Source organism: Geotrypetes seraphini, chromosome 9 (assembly GCF_902459505.1).
Source record: "Geotrypetes seraphini chromosome 9, aGeoSer1.1, whole genome shotgun sequence".
In the NCBI taxonomy this organism is placed as follows: Eukaryota; Metazoa; Chordata; class Amphibia; order Gymnophiona; family Dermophiidae; genus Geotrypetes; species Geotrypetes seraphini.
Genome location: NC_047092.1, coordinates 5,400,170 through 5,412,349, shown reverse-complemented (window position 1 = coordinate 5,412,349; position 12,180 = coordinate 5,400,170). Strand labels below are relative to the sequence as shown.

At 47.0% G+C, this 12,180-nt stretch overlaps 1 protein-coding gene across 3 annotated transcripts in view; it reads left to right on the top strand.

Annotated features, from left to right (window-relative positions):
- Positions 1–437: 437 nt before the first annotated feature.
- OPTN (optineurin) overlaps positions 438–12,180 on the top strand; it is a 42,230-nt gene continuing 30,487 nt past the window's right edge. Inside the window, exons 1-3 of one of the 3 annotated variants that reach the window (XM_033959022.1) lie at positions 438–584; positions 2,009–2,182; positions 10,289–10,491. In XM_033959022.1, the coding sequence (XP_033814913.1) occupies positions 2,011–2,182; positions 10,289–10,491 (375 nt within the window). In that variant the 5' untranslated portion in view covers positions 438–584; positions 2,009–2,010. Of the gene's footprint in view, positions 585–830; positions 847–2,002; positions 2,183–10,288; positions 10,492–12,180 lie in introns of those variants that run through there. The other 2 variants (XM_033959023.1, XM_033959024.1) reach the window with 2 other exon arrangements.

Genomic DNA, 12,180 nt, shown 5'->3' with positions numbered 1-12,180 from the left:
CCGGCCTGGCAGGGAAAGAAGTAACAGATCAAATACATCAAGTTGAATCTAAGGAACTTGATTGCAAAAAGGAAGCAGAATGCATTAAGATCCCAAATTTTCGAAAATCATTTTTCCAAGCCATACATTCAATTTAGCGGCTTGAAATGAGAGTTTGAAGCCCACCCTGGACAGACACAGGAACGATCCCAAGAACATTTGGATAGTAAATACAGATCACATCAGGGACTGGTGCAGGTAAAAGCTGACAACATCTGGCCTGCAGCTGGGGGCAGGACATTGAGATGGTGCTGATCACATCTGGAAAGGGGATGGAAGCAGAAAATGCTCTGCATCTGGACTGGAGACGGATCCAAAGAAATAGGGGGAGGGGGGTTACATTTGGGGATGATCACATAGGGGGCAGCATAGGTCGGCCAGTGTGGCAGCTCTTCTCTCTGGACCAGGGGCGGGGGAGGAAGCGGCCCTGCTCTGAGCCGGGGATTTCCCCGCCGGTGACGTCAGAGGGGGGTGGGGCGGCGGCCTTCCGGACCTGCCGAGTCGGAATCCGGGGAGCGCGAGGGATCCGGACCCGGATCGGGCCGGTGAGTAGGACGTGGGCTGGAGCCGGGCCCGGCCCGCCCGGAAGAGAAGCGAAAGTGAAAGCGGGGGAAGGGGGAGGAGCCAAGACGGACCCCTAACATCGGGCTTATTTAGAGCGGGGAGGGGAAGGGGGAGGTCCATGTCGCCCTATCAGGACAGAAGTTACAGGGGGGGGGGGCAAAGGCGTCTCTTTCCCTTCCCCCACCGCTTTTGGCCTGTTTTCCTCCCCCCACCACCGAGGGACCGACGTGACAAGCAGGAAGCGTTAGTTACCCCCCAAACCCCCCCCCCCCCAGGTCACGGTCCCAGGCTGGCCCAAGGTCCTGACTCACCCTTAACCCTTGCCTGGCCCTAGGGCTGTCAGGCTCGATCCACTTTTTATCAATCAATCAAGGAATGAGTTTGGACCCCCGAAATGGGTCTTGGGGGGCCTCTAACCAGCATGGAGAACTGGGGGCTGCGCTGAATGTGGGTGCACTGTTGTCAGTTTTAGTATGGGGGTGCCCAACTTTGGTCCTCGAGGGCCACAACCCAGGCAAGATTATGTCTTCCTGGATCCAGTTTGCCCCCAAATGTTGTGGTGATTTTGACCCGGGGGGGGGGGCAAACTAGGAAAAAATGCTTCTTAAAATAGGCTACACCAGTTTCTCCTTTTCATGCAGATGATTACTGGCTGCAACGGAGGAGTTTACTATTTGGGATCTAGCTAGGGACTTGGGACCTGGAAGCAGGATATTGGGCTTGCTGGATCTTCACTCTGTCCCAGTATGGCATAAGAACCTAAGAATAGCCTTACTGGGTCAGACCAATGGTCCATCACGCCCAGTAGCCCATTCGCACGGTGACCAATCCAGGTCCCTAGTACCTGGCCAAAACCCAAAAAGTAGCAATATTCCATATAGAATCCCAAAGAACAGCAAGATTCTGGAATCTCAAAGAGTAGCAACATTCCATACAGAATCCCAAATAATAGCAAAATTCCGGAATCCCAGAGAGTAGCAAGATTCTAGAATCCCAACGAGTAGCAACATCCCATGCTACTGATCTAGGGCAAGAAGTAGCTTCCCCCGTGTCTTTCTCAATAACAGACTATGGACTTTTCCTCCAGGAAATTGTCCAAACCTGGCAATTCTTATGTCCTTATGCGAGCAAAGTACAGGACACTGAAGCCATTGTGACATCACTGCTGAGCTTGGCTTTTGGGCATTATGAGATCACAATCTTTGGGTTTCTGTCTGGTACTTGGGACCTGGGTGGCCACTGTTGGAAGCAGGATCCTGGGCTTGATAGATCCTCGGTGTGTCCCAGTAGGGCAGTTCTTATGTTTTAATTGTATGAAGTAGGATGGGTTAAATTGATCTGGTCAGCTTATCATTTGCACCCATTTCTGCAAATCATAGTGTTCCTTTGTCTCTTTGAGGTACAGTTATGGCTACATCGAGCCACCTGACGGCCAGACCTGCCGAGAATGGTAAATGCGATGTCAGTGAGATGAGAAATGGACCCCCTAGTCTGACTCATCCCACACTTGGGGTGATTACACCAGAAAACATGTTACAGCAGATGAATGAACTCATTTTGGAGAACAATGAGTTAAAAGGTAAGGAGACTTTTGATCTTTACCATTTACTATACCCTGAACTTTTTTTTTTTTTTTTTTTTTGGTGTCTGTAGCATCAACTGTTTGGTTCTGATTTGAAATCCCTGCCCCCATTTTTCCAGAGGAAATAGCCCCGCATGAGCTGAACCAATCCCAGGGCCGGCACTTTCTTTTCTCGCTGCTGTCTCATGTTCGGTGTTTTTAGCCAGGGAAAACAGAAATCAGATTTCGCTATTTCAGTGTGTTTACATGGGTGGGAGACTAACATGTCAACAACCCCACAGAGCTTTTCTTTGATCTCCCTGCTTGCGCTGTGCAGACGGACCTACGCAGATGGCTTTTTGTTTTGGAGCAGATAATTAACATATCATATGCTCACCTGCCGTGAGCGTTCTCAACTTTTGATGCACAAGGTAAATTTCTATTTGGTTTTGCTCAGACCTCTGAAAGATTATTCAGAGTTTAGAAAGGGGTGCTCGCTAGCTTGTCATATCCCTTAATGCAAGCCAGATTAGCGCAATGGAAACGATCTTTGAAAGGTTTGCCATCGGTACAGGCTAGGAAGAGTTGAGAAACTGGATTGTGCTATCAGTCATGTGACTTTCCGAAGTACAGGAAGTAGGATTTGAAATAGAGAGTTGCGCGGGGACAGAAATCCCACCCGTCCCCGCCAGATCCTCTCCGTCCCCACCCATCCCTGCCAGGATCCTCTCTTTCCCCACCCATCCCCGCCAGGATCCTCTCCGTCCCCGCAAGGAATTACCTCTATCCCTGCCCGTCCCCATAAAAAGCAGCAATTACTTCTGACAGGATCATAAGTTCCACAGTTTCTTTTCTGTTTGCGTTGCTGTTTTCCTTGTGGAATCTCTTTGGTGGAACCCTTTTTTTGTTTTCTGTTCAGGTAATTAACTTATAAACCCCCTCTTTTACTAAGGCTGACGTGTCCATTATATTCAAGGTTTCAAGGTTTATTAGTTATTTGATGAATCGCTATATCTTTATACAAAGCGATGTACATAGTAAAAAATACAATTAAGTTAAAACACATACAGTATATATGAACAATAGAAATCCAACATGACCAACAGCAATTGGGAGGCAAGGGGGGTTAAAGTTACATCTATTATTTTAAGAAATACATTTAAAGGAAAAAACAATGGGAAATAAGGAATTTTTTTTAAAAGCAAAATTAAAAATAAAATAAATTTTAGATATTAAAAGCCTGTTTAAAAAGAAATGTTTTTAGGGATTTCTTGAAAGATAAAATGTCTTTTTCAATTTTTATGTATTGGGGCAATGAATTCCACCATTGGGGGCCAACTACAGAGAACATATCTAATCGTCGAGTGCCTATTATTTTTAAAGAGGGAACGACTAATAAGTTTTGGGAAGATGATCTAAGTGCGCGTGTGGAACTATAAGGAATTAACATTTTAGAGATGCATTGAGGTTGATTGAATATCAGATTTTTAAATATAAGTAATAAGATCTTAAATTCTATGCGCTGGCAAATAGGAAGCCAATGTGATTCGATGAAAAGAGGAGTTACATGATCAAATTTTTTGGCGTCATGGATTAATTTAATAGCTGTATTTTGAACAATTTGCAATTGTCGTTTTTCTTTTTGAGTAATATTAAGTAACAAAGAGTTACAATAGTCTAATTTTGCTATTACAAGAGAATGAATTAGGATATTGCGAGATTTGGGTTCAAGGAATTTGGATATAGATCTAATCAAACGTAATTTATAGAAACAGACTTTAACTATGTTATATGGACGAACCCTGCTTCCAAAGCCTTCCATCCCCGTGGGAGTCCCGTGGGCCAGAGGGGGATCCCCGTGGGAGTCCCGTGGGTTAGGGGGGATTCCCGCGGGATCCCCGCGATCCCCGTTCCCGTGCAGACCTCTAATTTGAAACTCACTGCAAGAAGATAACAACTGTAATTCTGTATCTGCTCCCTGTGACCCTGGGCAAGTCACTTAATCTTCCACTGCTCCAGGTACATTAGACAGATTGGGAGCCCACTGGGACAGACAGGGAAAATGCTTGATTACCTGTATATAAACCACTTTGAATGAAGGCGGTATACAAGTCCCGGTGACTTAACTGCGGGGGTTCCCTGCCCGAACCCCCACTTGGAGCACTTTATAATTAAGTTTAAGCCTGGCGCGCAATTGTCTGCTCCGTATTGTCGGCGCCCAATTGTCCTGCGCGTTTTCGACTATGAACCACACATCCTTATTTTTTTCAGAGCTGGTTTTGTAAATGCAACTGCTGGGCTGTTTGCTCTTGAAATGACCTTGCTACGCTTTTAAATGTTCAGTGTTCGTTCTGCGTGCCTTCTGATCTGCTGGGGGGGGAGGAGGGGGCAGGAATTAAAACCTAGGCCCACATTCACTAAAGATGGCGATTCGATCGCTGTTGGCCGATTCCTGGCTGATTTTGAAACAGCGATTGATTCACTCTCTTTTTTGCACTCCCGATAGCGATCCCACGGATCGCTGTAGGAGCGATCGAAACGCATGCGCAGAGTATCCTCGTTGGTTATTGGTGCAATTTACGTGTGCGCTAGCTCTTTGCCCTTGCTACGTAGTTAGTGGGCGGGGTTTATTCCCGCACGTCATGCGTCAAGCGAGCCCAAAAGAAAGGGGGAGGGGTGGCTACTAGTTGGGCATTTTTAAAAAGGAATGATTTGTGACCGACGCAGTGAATTATATTTTTCTGTAGCCAGACTATGGACATTTTATGGAACAGAACATGCTTTAAACCCGCAGGTTAAAACCACGGGCTCGCAATGCGCATTTTACAGAATATATAAAACAGGAATGAATTCTTACGCATGTGTAAAGTTATTTTATTTTTTTTTTAAATTCTTTATTTGATTATTCATTACAATACATTAATAACAAATATTCATGAATGACCACAAAAAAAAACTCCATATAGAGAACATTTAAAGCATGTATAAGGCAATTAATCAACCGTGTCCTAGTCCACATTATTGTGGTCGCCAGTATTTTAAAAAGAAAATTCAAATCTATCTGTAAGGACAGGCAAATATGTAAAGTTATTTTACAGTTTTATTTTTCATTTTAATGGTTGTTTTATATGGCGGTTGTAACATCGATACTGATATTTCTGGGCAGGAGAGTCGTCAAAGATAGTAAGCGACTGGTCCTCTGCAGTCACTTTTTTTTTCGGATCGGCAAACCCAATCGGTGTTTCTTCTTCTGTTTAGTGAATTGATCGCTTCCTACTTTGGCCTGCCATTTCCCCTCATTTGCATGGGTGGATCGGATTGGATAGGAGATTGATCGGGAAGCTGTTTAGTGAATCGGGTCGGGGAACGATCGCAAAACCGGTACAGGATCGGAAAGTTTAGTGAATCGAGCCCCTAATCAGAGTTTGGATTTTTTCCTGAACAGCATTCTTATCTGGTTTTGTTGCTATCTTCTGCAGAATGTGTTTATATAGGTGCGGGTTTGGTTTTTTTTTTTTTTTTTTATTTAAGCGCTCACCTTTTTTCAGTCATAGCTCAAGCTGAGTTATGCATGTGTTCCTGTCTTTGGAGAGCTCACAATCTAAGGCCTGCGGCCCCGTGAAATATTTTGTGCGGCCCCAGACGAGGGCGATACTGCCCCCGGGTGTTTACTGTCTTGGCGGATCCCTCCTCTGTCTTGCTGCAGCGTTTGCGCAGCCCCAGAAAAAAATTTTTCAGCCAATGCGGCCCAGGGAAGCCAAAAGATTGGACACCCCTGATTAGAGAGTTGCGCGGGGACAGAAATCCCACCCGTCCCCACCCGTCCCCGCCAAAGTCCCACCCGTCCCCACCCGTCCCCGTGAGGAATCCCTCCGTCCCCACCCGTCCCCGTGAGGAATCCCTCCGTCCCCACCCGTCCCCGTGAGGAATCCCCTCCGTCCCCACCCGTCCCCGCGAGGAATCCCCTCCGTCCCCGCCCGTCCATATAAACTTCAGAAATAGTTATTTCATTTAATTATGCTACTGAATTAAAGGCTCTGGTAGAAACCCATTTACAAATAAGCAAAAAGACTTTATTAATTTGAAAATATTAATTGGGAAGAATACATACTTTGCAAATGGGTTTCTACCAGAGCCTCTAATGTTTATAAATTTTTATCAACACAACTAATATACTACTTTATCCTGAAGCAAAATAAAAAAAAAGAAATATAATTCTTTTCCTACCTTTGTTGCCTGGTTTCTGCTTTCCTCATGTTCTCATTCAATTCCTTCCATCCACTGTCTCTCTTCCTTCTGCATCTTCCATTTGCTCTGTTACTGTGCCTCTCCCTTTCTTCCCCCTTCCAAATTGGTCTGGCACCCATCTTCTTCTCTCCGCTCCCCCATAGTCTGGCATCTGTCTTCTTCCCTGCCAGTGTCTTCTCCCTACTCTCTCTTCCCCATTTCCTTTCAGCGTCCTTCTCCCCCCCATCTTCCCCATGTCCTGTCAGCGTCCTTCTCCCCCCTCTGTCTTCCACATGTGCTTTCAGTGTCCTTCTCCCCCCTCTGCTTCCCCATGTCCTTTCAGCGTCCTTCTCCCTCTCTGTCTTCCCCATGGCCTTTCAGCATCCTTCTCCACCCACCCCCCCGTCTTCCCCATGTCCTTTCAGCGTCCTTCTCCACCCCTTTGTCTTCCCCATGTGCTTTCAGCATCCTTCTCCCCCCTCTGTCTTCCACAAGTGCTTTCAGAGTCCTTCCCCCCCCCCCGCCCTTCCCATGGCCTTTCAGCGTCCTTCTCCACCCCTTTGTCTTCCCCATGTCCTTTCAGCGTCCTTCTCCACCCCTTTGTCTTCCCCATGTGCTTTCAGCATCCTTCTCCCCCCTCTGTCTTCCACAAGTGCTTTCAGATTCCTTCCCCCCCCCCCCCGCCCTTCCCATGGCCTTTCAGCGTCCTTCTCCACCCCTTTGTATTCCCCATGTGCTTTCAGCGTCCTTCTCCCTCCTCTGTCTTCAAGTGCTTTCAGAGTCCTTCCCCCCCTCCTCCCGTCTTCCCCATGGCCTTTCAGCGTCCTTCTCCCCACTCCTTCTCTACCGCCCCGGGTGCAGTACAGCCGGCCAGGTCCCCTTACTTTTGTGGCACTTCCCCGACCGACTGACAACAGCCCCGGTCCAACAAACCTCCCTGCCCTTAACTGCGAATCTAAATTACCTTATTACAGCTGCTGTAAGAAGATAATTTAGATTCGCGGCTACAGGGCAGGGAGGATTGTCGGACCGGGGCTGTTGTCGGTCGGTCGGTCGGGGAAGTGCCACAAAAGTAAGGGGACCTGGCCGGCTGTGCTGCAACCGGGGCGGGGTGTGGCGGGGCGGACCGCCCCTTCCCTTGGTAGCCACTCGAACCGCGAGGCTACTCTCCTCCTTACTTGCACTGCCTGCAGCACAGAGCCAAACGGAAGTCTTCCCGACGTCAGCGCTGACGTCGGAGGGAGGGAGGGCTTTGTTTAAGCCCTCCCTCCCCTCCGACGTCAGCGCTGACGTCGGGAAGACTTCCGTTCGGCTCTGTGCTGCAAGCAGAGAAGGTAGGGAGAAGAGCCGCGCGACTGAGTACATCCAGCTTTGTTTAAGCCCTCCCTCCCCTCCGACGTCAGCGCTGACGTCGGGAAGACTTCCGTTCGGCTCTGTGCTGCAAGCAGAGAAGGTAGGGAGAAGAGCCGCGCGACTGAGTACATCCAGCCCCGCAGGAACCCCGCGACCCTCGGAGGCGTCCCCACGGGATCCCCGCGACCCTAGGGGGCGTCCCCACGGGATCCCCGTGACCCTAGGGGCGTCCCCACGGGATCCCCGTGACCCAAAGGGGGAACCCGCGGGATGCCCGCGGGTCCCGCGGGATTCCCGTCGTCCCCGTTCCCGTGCAGCTCTCTACCCCTGATCTAAGGGATCCTTTTACTAAGGTGTGTTAATCGATTTAGCACACACTGAATGCTAAGATGTGCGTAGGAATTGTAGGTGAGGGACTCTTCAATTTTCCACAGTTTCTTCATTTTTTCATATATGTCTCTTTGAAAAACCTCTGTCACAAAAGATAAGAAGAACCATTATGGGGGCAGTTGGCCTAATTGAGGGGTAAACGAAAGAGGAGTTAGAAATTAATGTGACGCCTTGTCTTTTCCCTCTGTTCGTCGAAGTGTGTCTCCTTTCCTAAGAATCTTTTCCTCTCTCTAACAATCCTATGCTCTGTAATTACTATATTAAATAATTATCTATGAGTAACAACAACCTTGCTAGAGACCCGTCTCTCTGCTGTTCATCCATCCTTTTTCGGAATTTCCTTGTTTTTTTTTCCTTTGATAAAAACCAGTTCAGGGAGAGTGCAGAATGGCTCGCAAAGCAGTCTACCCCCCATTCATCAATCATTGCCCTCCAATTAAGGGGCGAGTCAAGTTTTGTTAGTAACATGGGAAATGGCACATGAAAGAGAGGTTTCTGGTTTGACTTTAGCTACACGAAAGGTTATCTGAGCTAATGAATATACATTTTTCCTACTCTACATGTTACCGAGAAAAACTATAAAGAGGAATCCCTAAGTTTGTGCTCCTTGGCTGTTCCAGTACAAATCCCTTCTCAGTCTGTGTCTTGGGTGAGAGTTTTGTGGGCTGTATGAGGTGAGGGACCTTTCCCAAGGTCGCAGAGAGCCTCAGTGGAACTTGAACCTTAGGTCTCCTCGAACCACTAGGCCCTAGGCTGCTTCTGCACCATTACTGGTAAACTTGGGGCTACTCCCACCCCAGCATATAAATTATCTTTCAGCATTTGGGCAATCCATTGCATATGTCTCAGGGGATTCAAAAGTCTGATGTCTCTTGTTGACCTGCCAAGCAACCGGTCAAACGTTACTAGATGTGACGTGATTTGGTTTTGTGTCTGTATGACTGGAGCAGGGCAGGAGGACTCGCTTAGCACCTGGAGAATCAACACAAGACCAGGGGTTGCCATTTTCTGTCATGCGTTTTCGGATGTACTGTAGTAAAAAGCGGAGACAGCCAGGGAGATAATGATGTCACCGGAGCCACACTCTGTGTATTCATTTTCTTCTTGACCCGACACGGCCGTGTTTCAGCAAGTGCCTGCGTCAGGAGTCCTTGTAATGTAATGTAATGTAATTTATTTCTTATATACCGCTACATCCGTTAGGTTCTAAGCGGTTTGAAGAAAATATACATTAAGATTATAAATGAGAAGTAAGAAGGTACTTAAAAAATTCCCTTACTGTCCCGAAGGCTCACAATCTAACTAAAGTACCTGGAAATTAATAAAGAAGAGAAAATAAAGATGGTTGAAAAAAGAAAAATTCTATGTGAATTTATAGGATGGAAATTAAACTGACAGTGAAGAACTGTATGAAAAATACATATGGAATGCAGTTAGAGAGGGTAGGTTACAATCTATTGATGGTATTTGTTTAATTGGAAGGTGTTAAGGTGGGTCATTTGGGGGAAGGTTATCTGAAGGTCAAAGAGGAGGGGTTAAGATGTTTGGATGAATTTTTTGAAAAGCAGGGTTTTGATTTCTTTTCTGAATGTTTTGAAGTTGTCTGATATTGTCATAAGATTGGAGATGGAATGGTTGATTTTTGCTGCTTGAGTTGCCAGAAGGTTGTCAAACATTTTCTTGCGTTGTGTGCCTTTGAGTGGGGGGAAGGCGAAAGGGTTCGAGGTTCTTCTGTGTCTTGAGGTGGAGATTTGGTTTAAGCGGTTGTTTAGATAGGAGGGGGAAGAGCCGTGTAATACTTTGAATATCAGGCAGTGGAATTTGAATTGGATTCGTGCTTGTATGGGTAGCCAGTGAGAGTCTAAGAAGGCAGTTGTTATGTGATCATATTTTTTGAGTGAGTAGATCAATCTGAGGGCGGTGTTTTGTATGGTCTGGAATTGTTTTATCTTGTATGTCTAAGTGAATAAACACAATTTGCTCACAAACTTTAGCCTCATTTAATCATTTGATTCAACAAAATATTGCTGCGCCATTCGAAATGGCATTGAAACAGAAAGCCGTCTCCGCTTTTTTTTTTTCTGCTTTGTTCTTCTTTCGTGCTTTTGCTGATAATACTTTGAACGTTTTGTTTTGTTTCTCAACCTCTTGCAGAAGCGATGAAACAGCATAACCAGGCCATGAAAGGCTGTTATGAGGAGCTCTCTGTGTGGCGTGAGAAGCAGATGGAAGAGCGGGAGCTTTTTGAGTCCAAATTCAGAGAGGCCCAGCAGCGCTTGTGTGAGATGAGCGGTGAAAATGAGCACCTGAAGAGAGACCTTCAGGACCTGAAAGAGAAAGGGGAGGAAGCTGGACAGGTGCATGCAATGCCACCCTCCCCACCCCACCCGGCTACTGGCAGGGTGAATGAATGTAGCTGCTTAGCCACAAGGTCTAATCTCAGTCCATTTATTTTTTAAATTTATAGACCGCTCAAGCGTAAGCGGGTTCCATACAAAACATACGTAATATTCAGTCAAACAACATTACACATGTTAGAAAAGGGATCTCAAAGTCCCTCCTTGAGGGCCGCAATCCAGTCGGGTTTTCAGGATATCCCCAATGAATCTGCATGAGATCTATGTGCATGCACTGCTTTCAGTGCATATTCATTGGAGAAATCCTGAAAACCCGACTGGATTGCGGCCCTCGAGGAGGGATTTTGAGATCCCTGGTCTAGCACAAGGGTAGGCAACTCCGGTCCTCAAGAGCCGGAATCCAGTCGGGTTTTCAGGATTTCCCCAATGAATCTGCATGAGATCTATGTGCATGCACTGCTTTCAATGCATATTCATTGGGGAAATCCTGAAAACCCGACTGGATTGCAGCCCTCGAGGAGGGACTTTGAGGTCCCTAGTCTAGCACAAGGGTAGGCAACTCCAGTCCTCAACAGCCGGAATCCAGTCGGGTTTTCAGGATTTCCCCAATGAATCTGCATGAGATCTATGTGCATGCACTGCTTTCAATGCATATTCATTGGAGAAATCCTGAAAACCCGACTGGATTGCGGCCCTCGAGGAGGGATTTTGAGATCCCTGGTCTAGCACAAGGGTAGGCAACTCCGGTCCTCAAGAGCCGGAATCCAGTCGGGTTTTCAGGATTTCCCCAATGAATCTGCATGAGATCTATGTGCATGCACTGCTTTCAATGCATATTCATTGGAGAAATCCTGAAAACCCGACTGGATTGCGGCCCTCGAGGAGGGATTTTGAGATCCCTGGTCTAGCACAAGGGTAGGCAACTCCGGTCCTCAAGAGCCGGAATCCAGTCGGGTTTTCAGGAGTTCCCCAATGAATCTGCATGAGATCCATGTGCATGCACTGCTTTCAGTGCATATTCATTGGAGAAATCCTGAAAACCCGACTGGATTGCGGCCCTCGAGGAGGGATTTTGAGATCCCTGGTCTAGCACAAGGGTAGGCAACTCCGGTCCTCAAGAGCCGGAATCCAGTCGGGTTTTCAGGATTTCCCCAATGAATCTGCATGAGATCCATGTGCATGCACTGCTTTCAGTGCATATTCATTGGAGAAATCCTGAAAACCCGACTGGATTGCGGCCCTCGAGGAGGGATTTTGAGATCCCTGGTCTAGCACAAGGGTAGGCAACTCCGGTCCTCAAGAGCCGCAATCCAGTCGGGTTTTCAGGATATCCCCAATGAATATGCATGAGATCCATGTGCATGCACTGCTTTCAATGCATATTCATTGGGGAAATCCTGAAAACCCAACTGGATTGCGGCCCTCAAGGAGGGACTTTGAGATCCCTGGTCTAGAACCATGGCGACCAACTTCTGTTACATTTACAATCTAATCAAATATGCTGAACATAAATTCAAACTTAAAATCTCTCAATAAGGTCCAGGATGTTTGTTGCTGGCTGACACTCGGTAGAGAAGTGTAAATTCATTTTATCTACAAAGAAAAACTGCTCTAAATTTGGGGTATAATGCTTAGCCAGGAAGGGCTGACTTGTTTCAGGGTGTAAATTTTTCCCCCTCCCGCCATCCC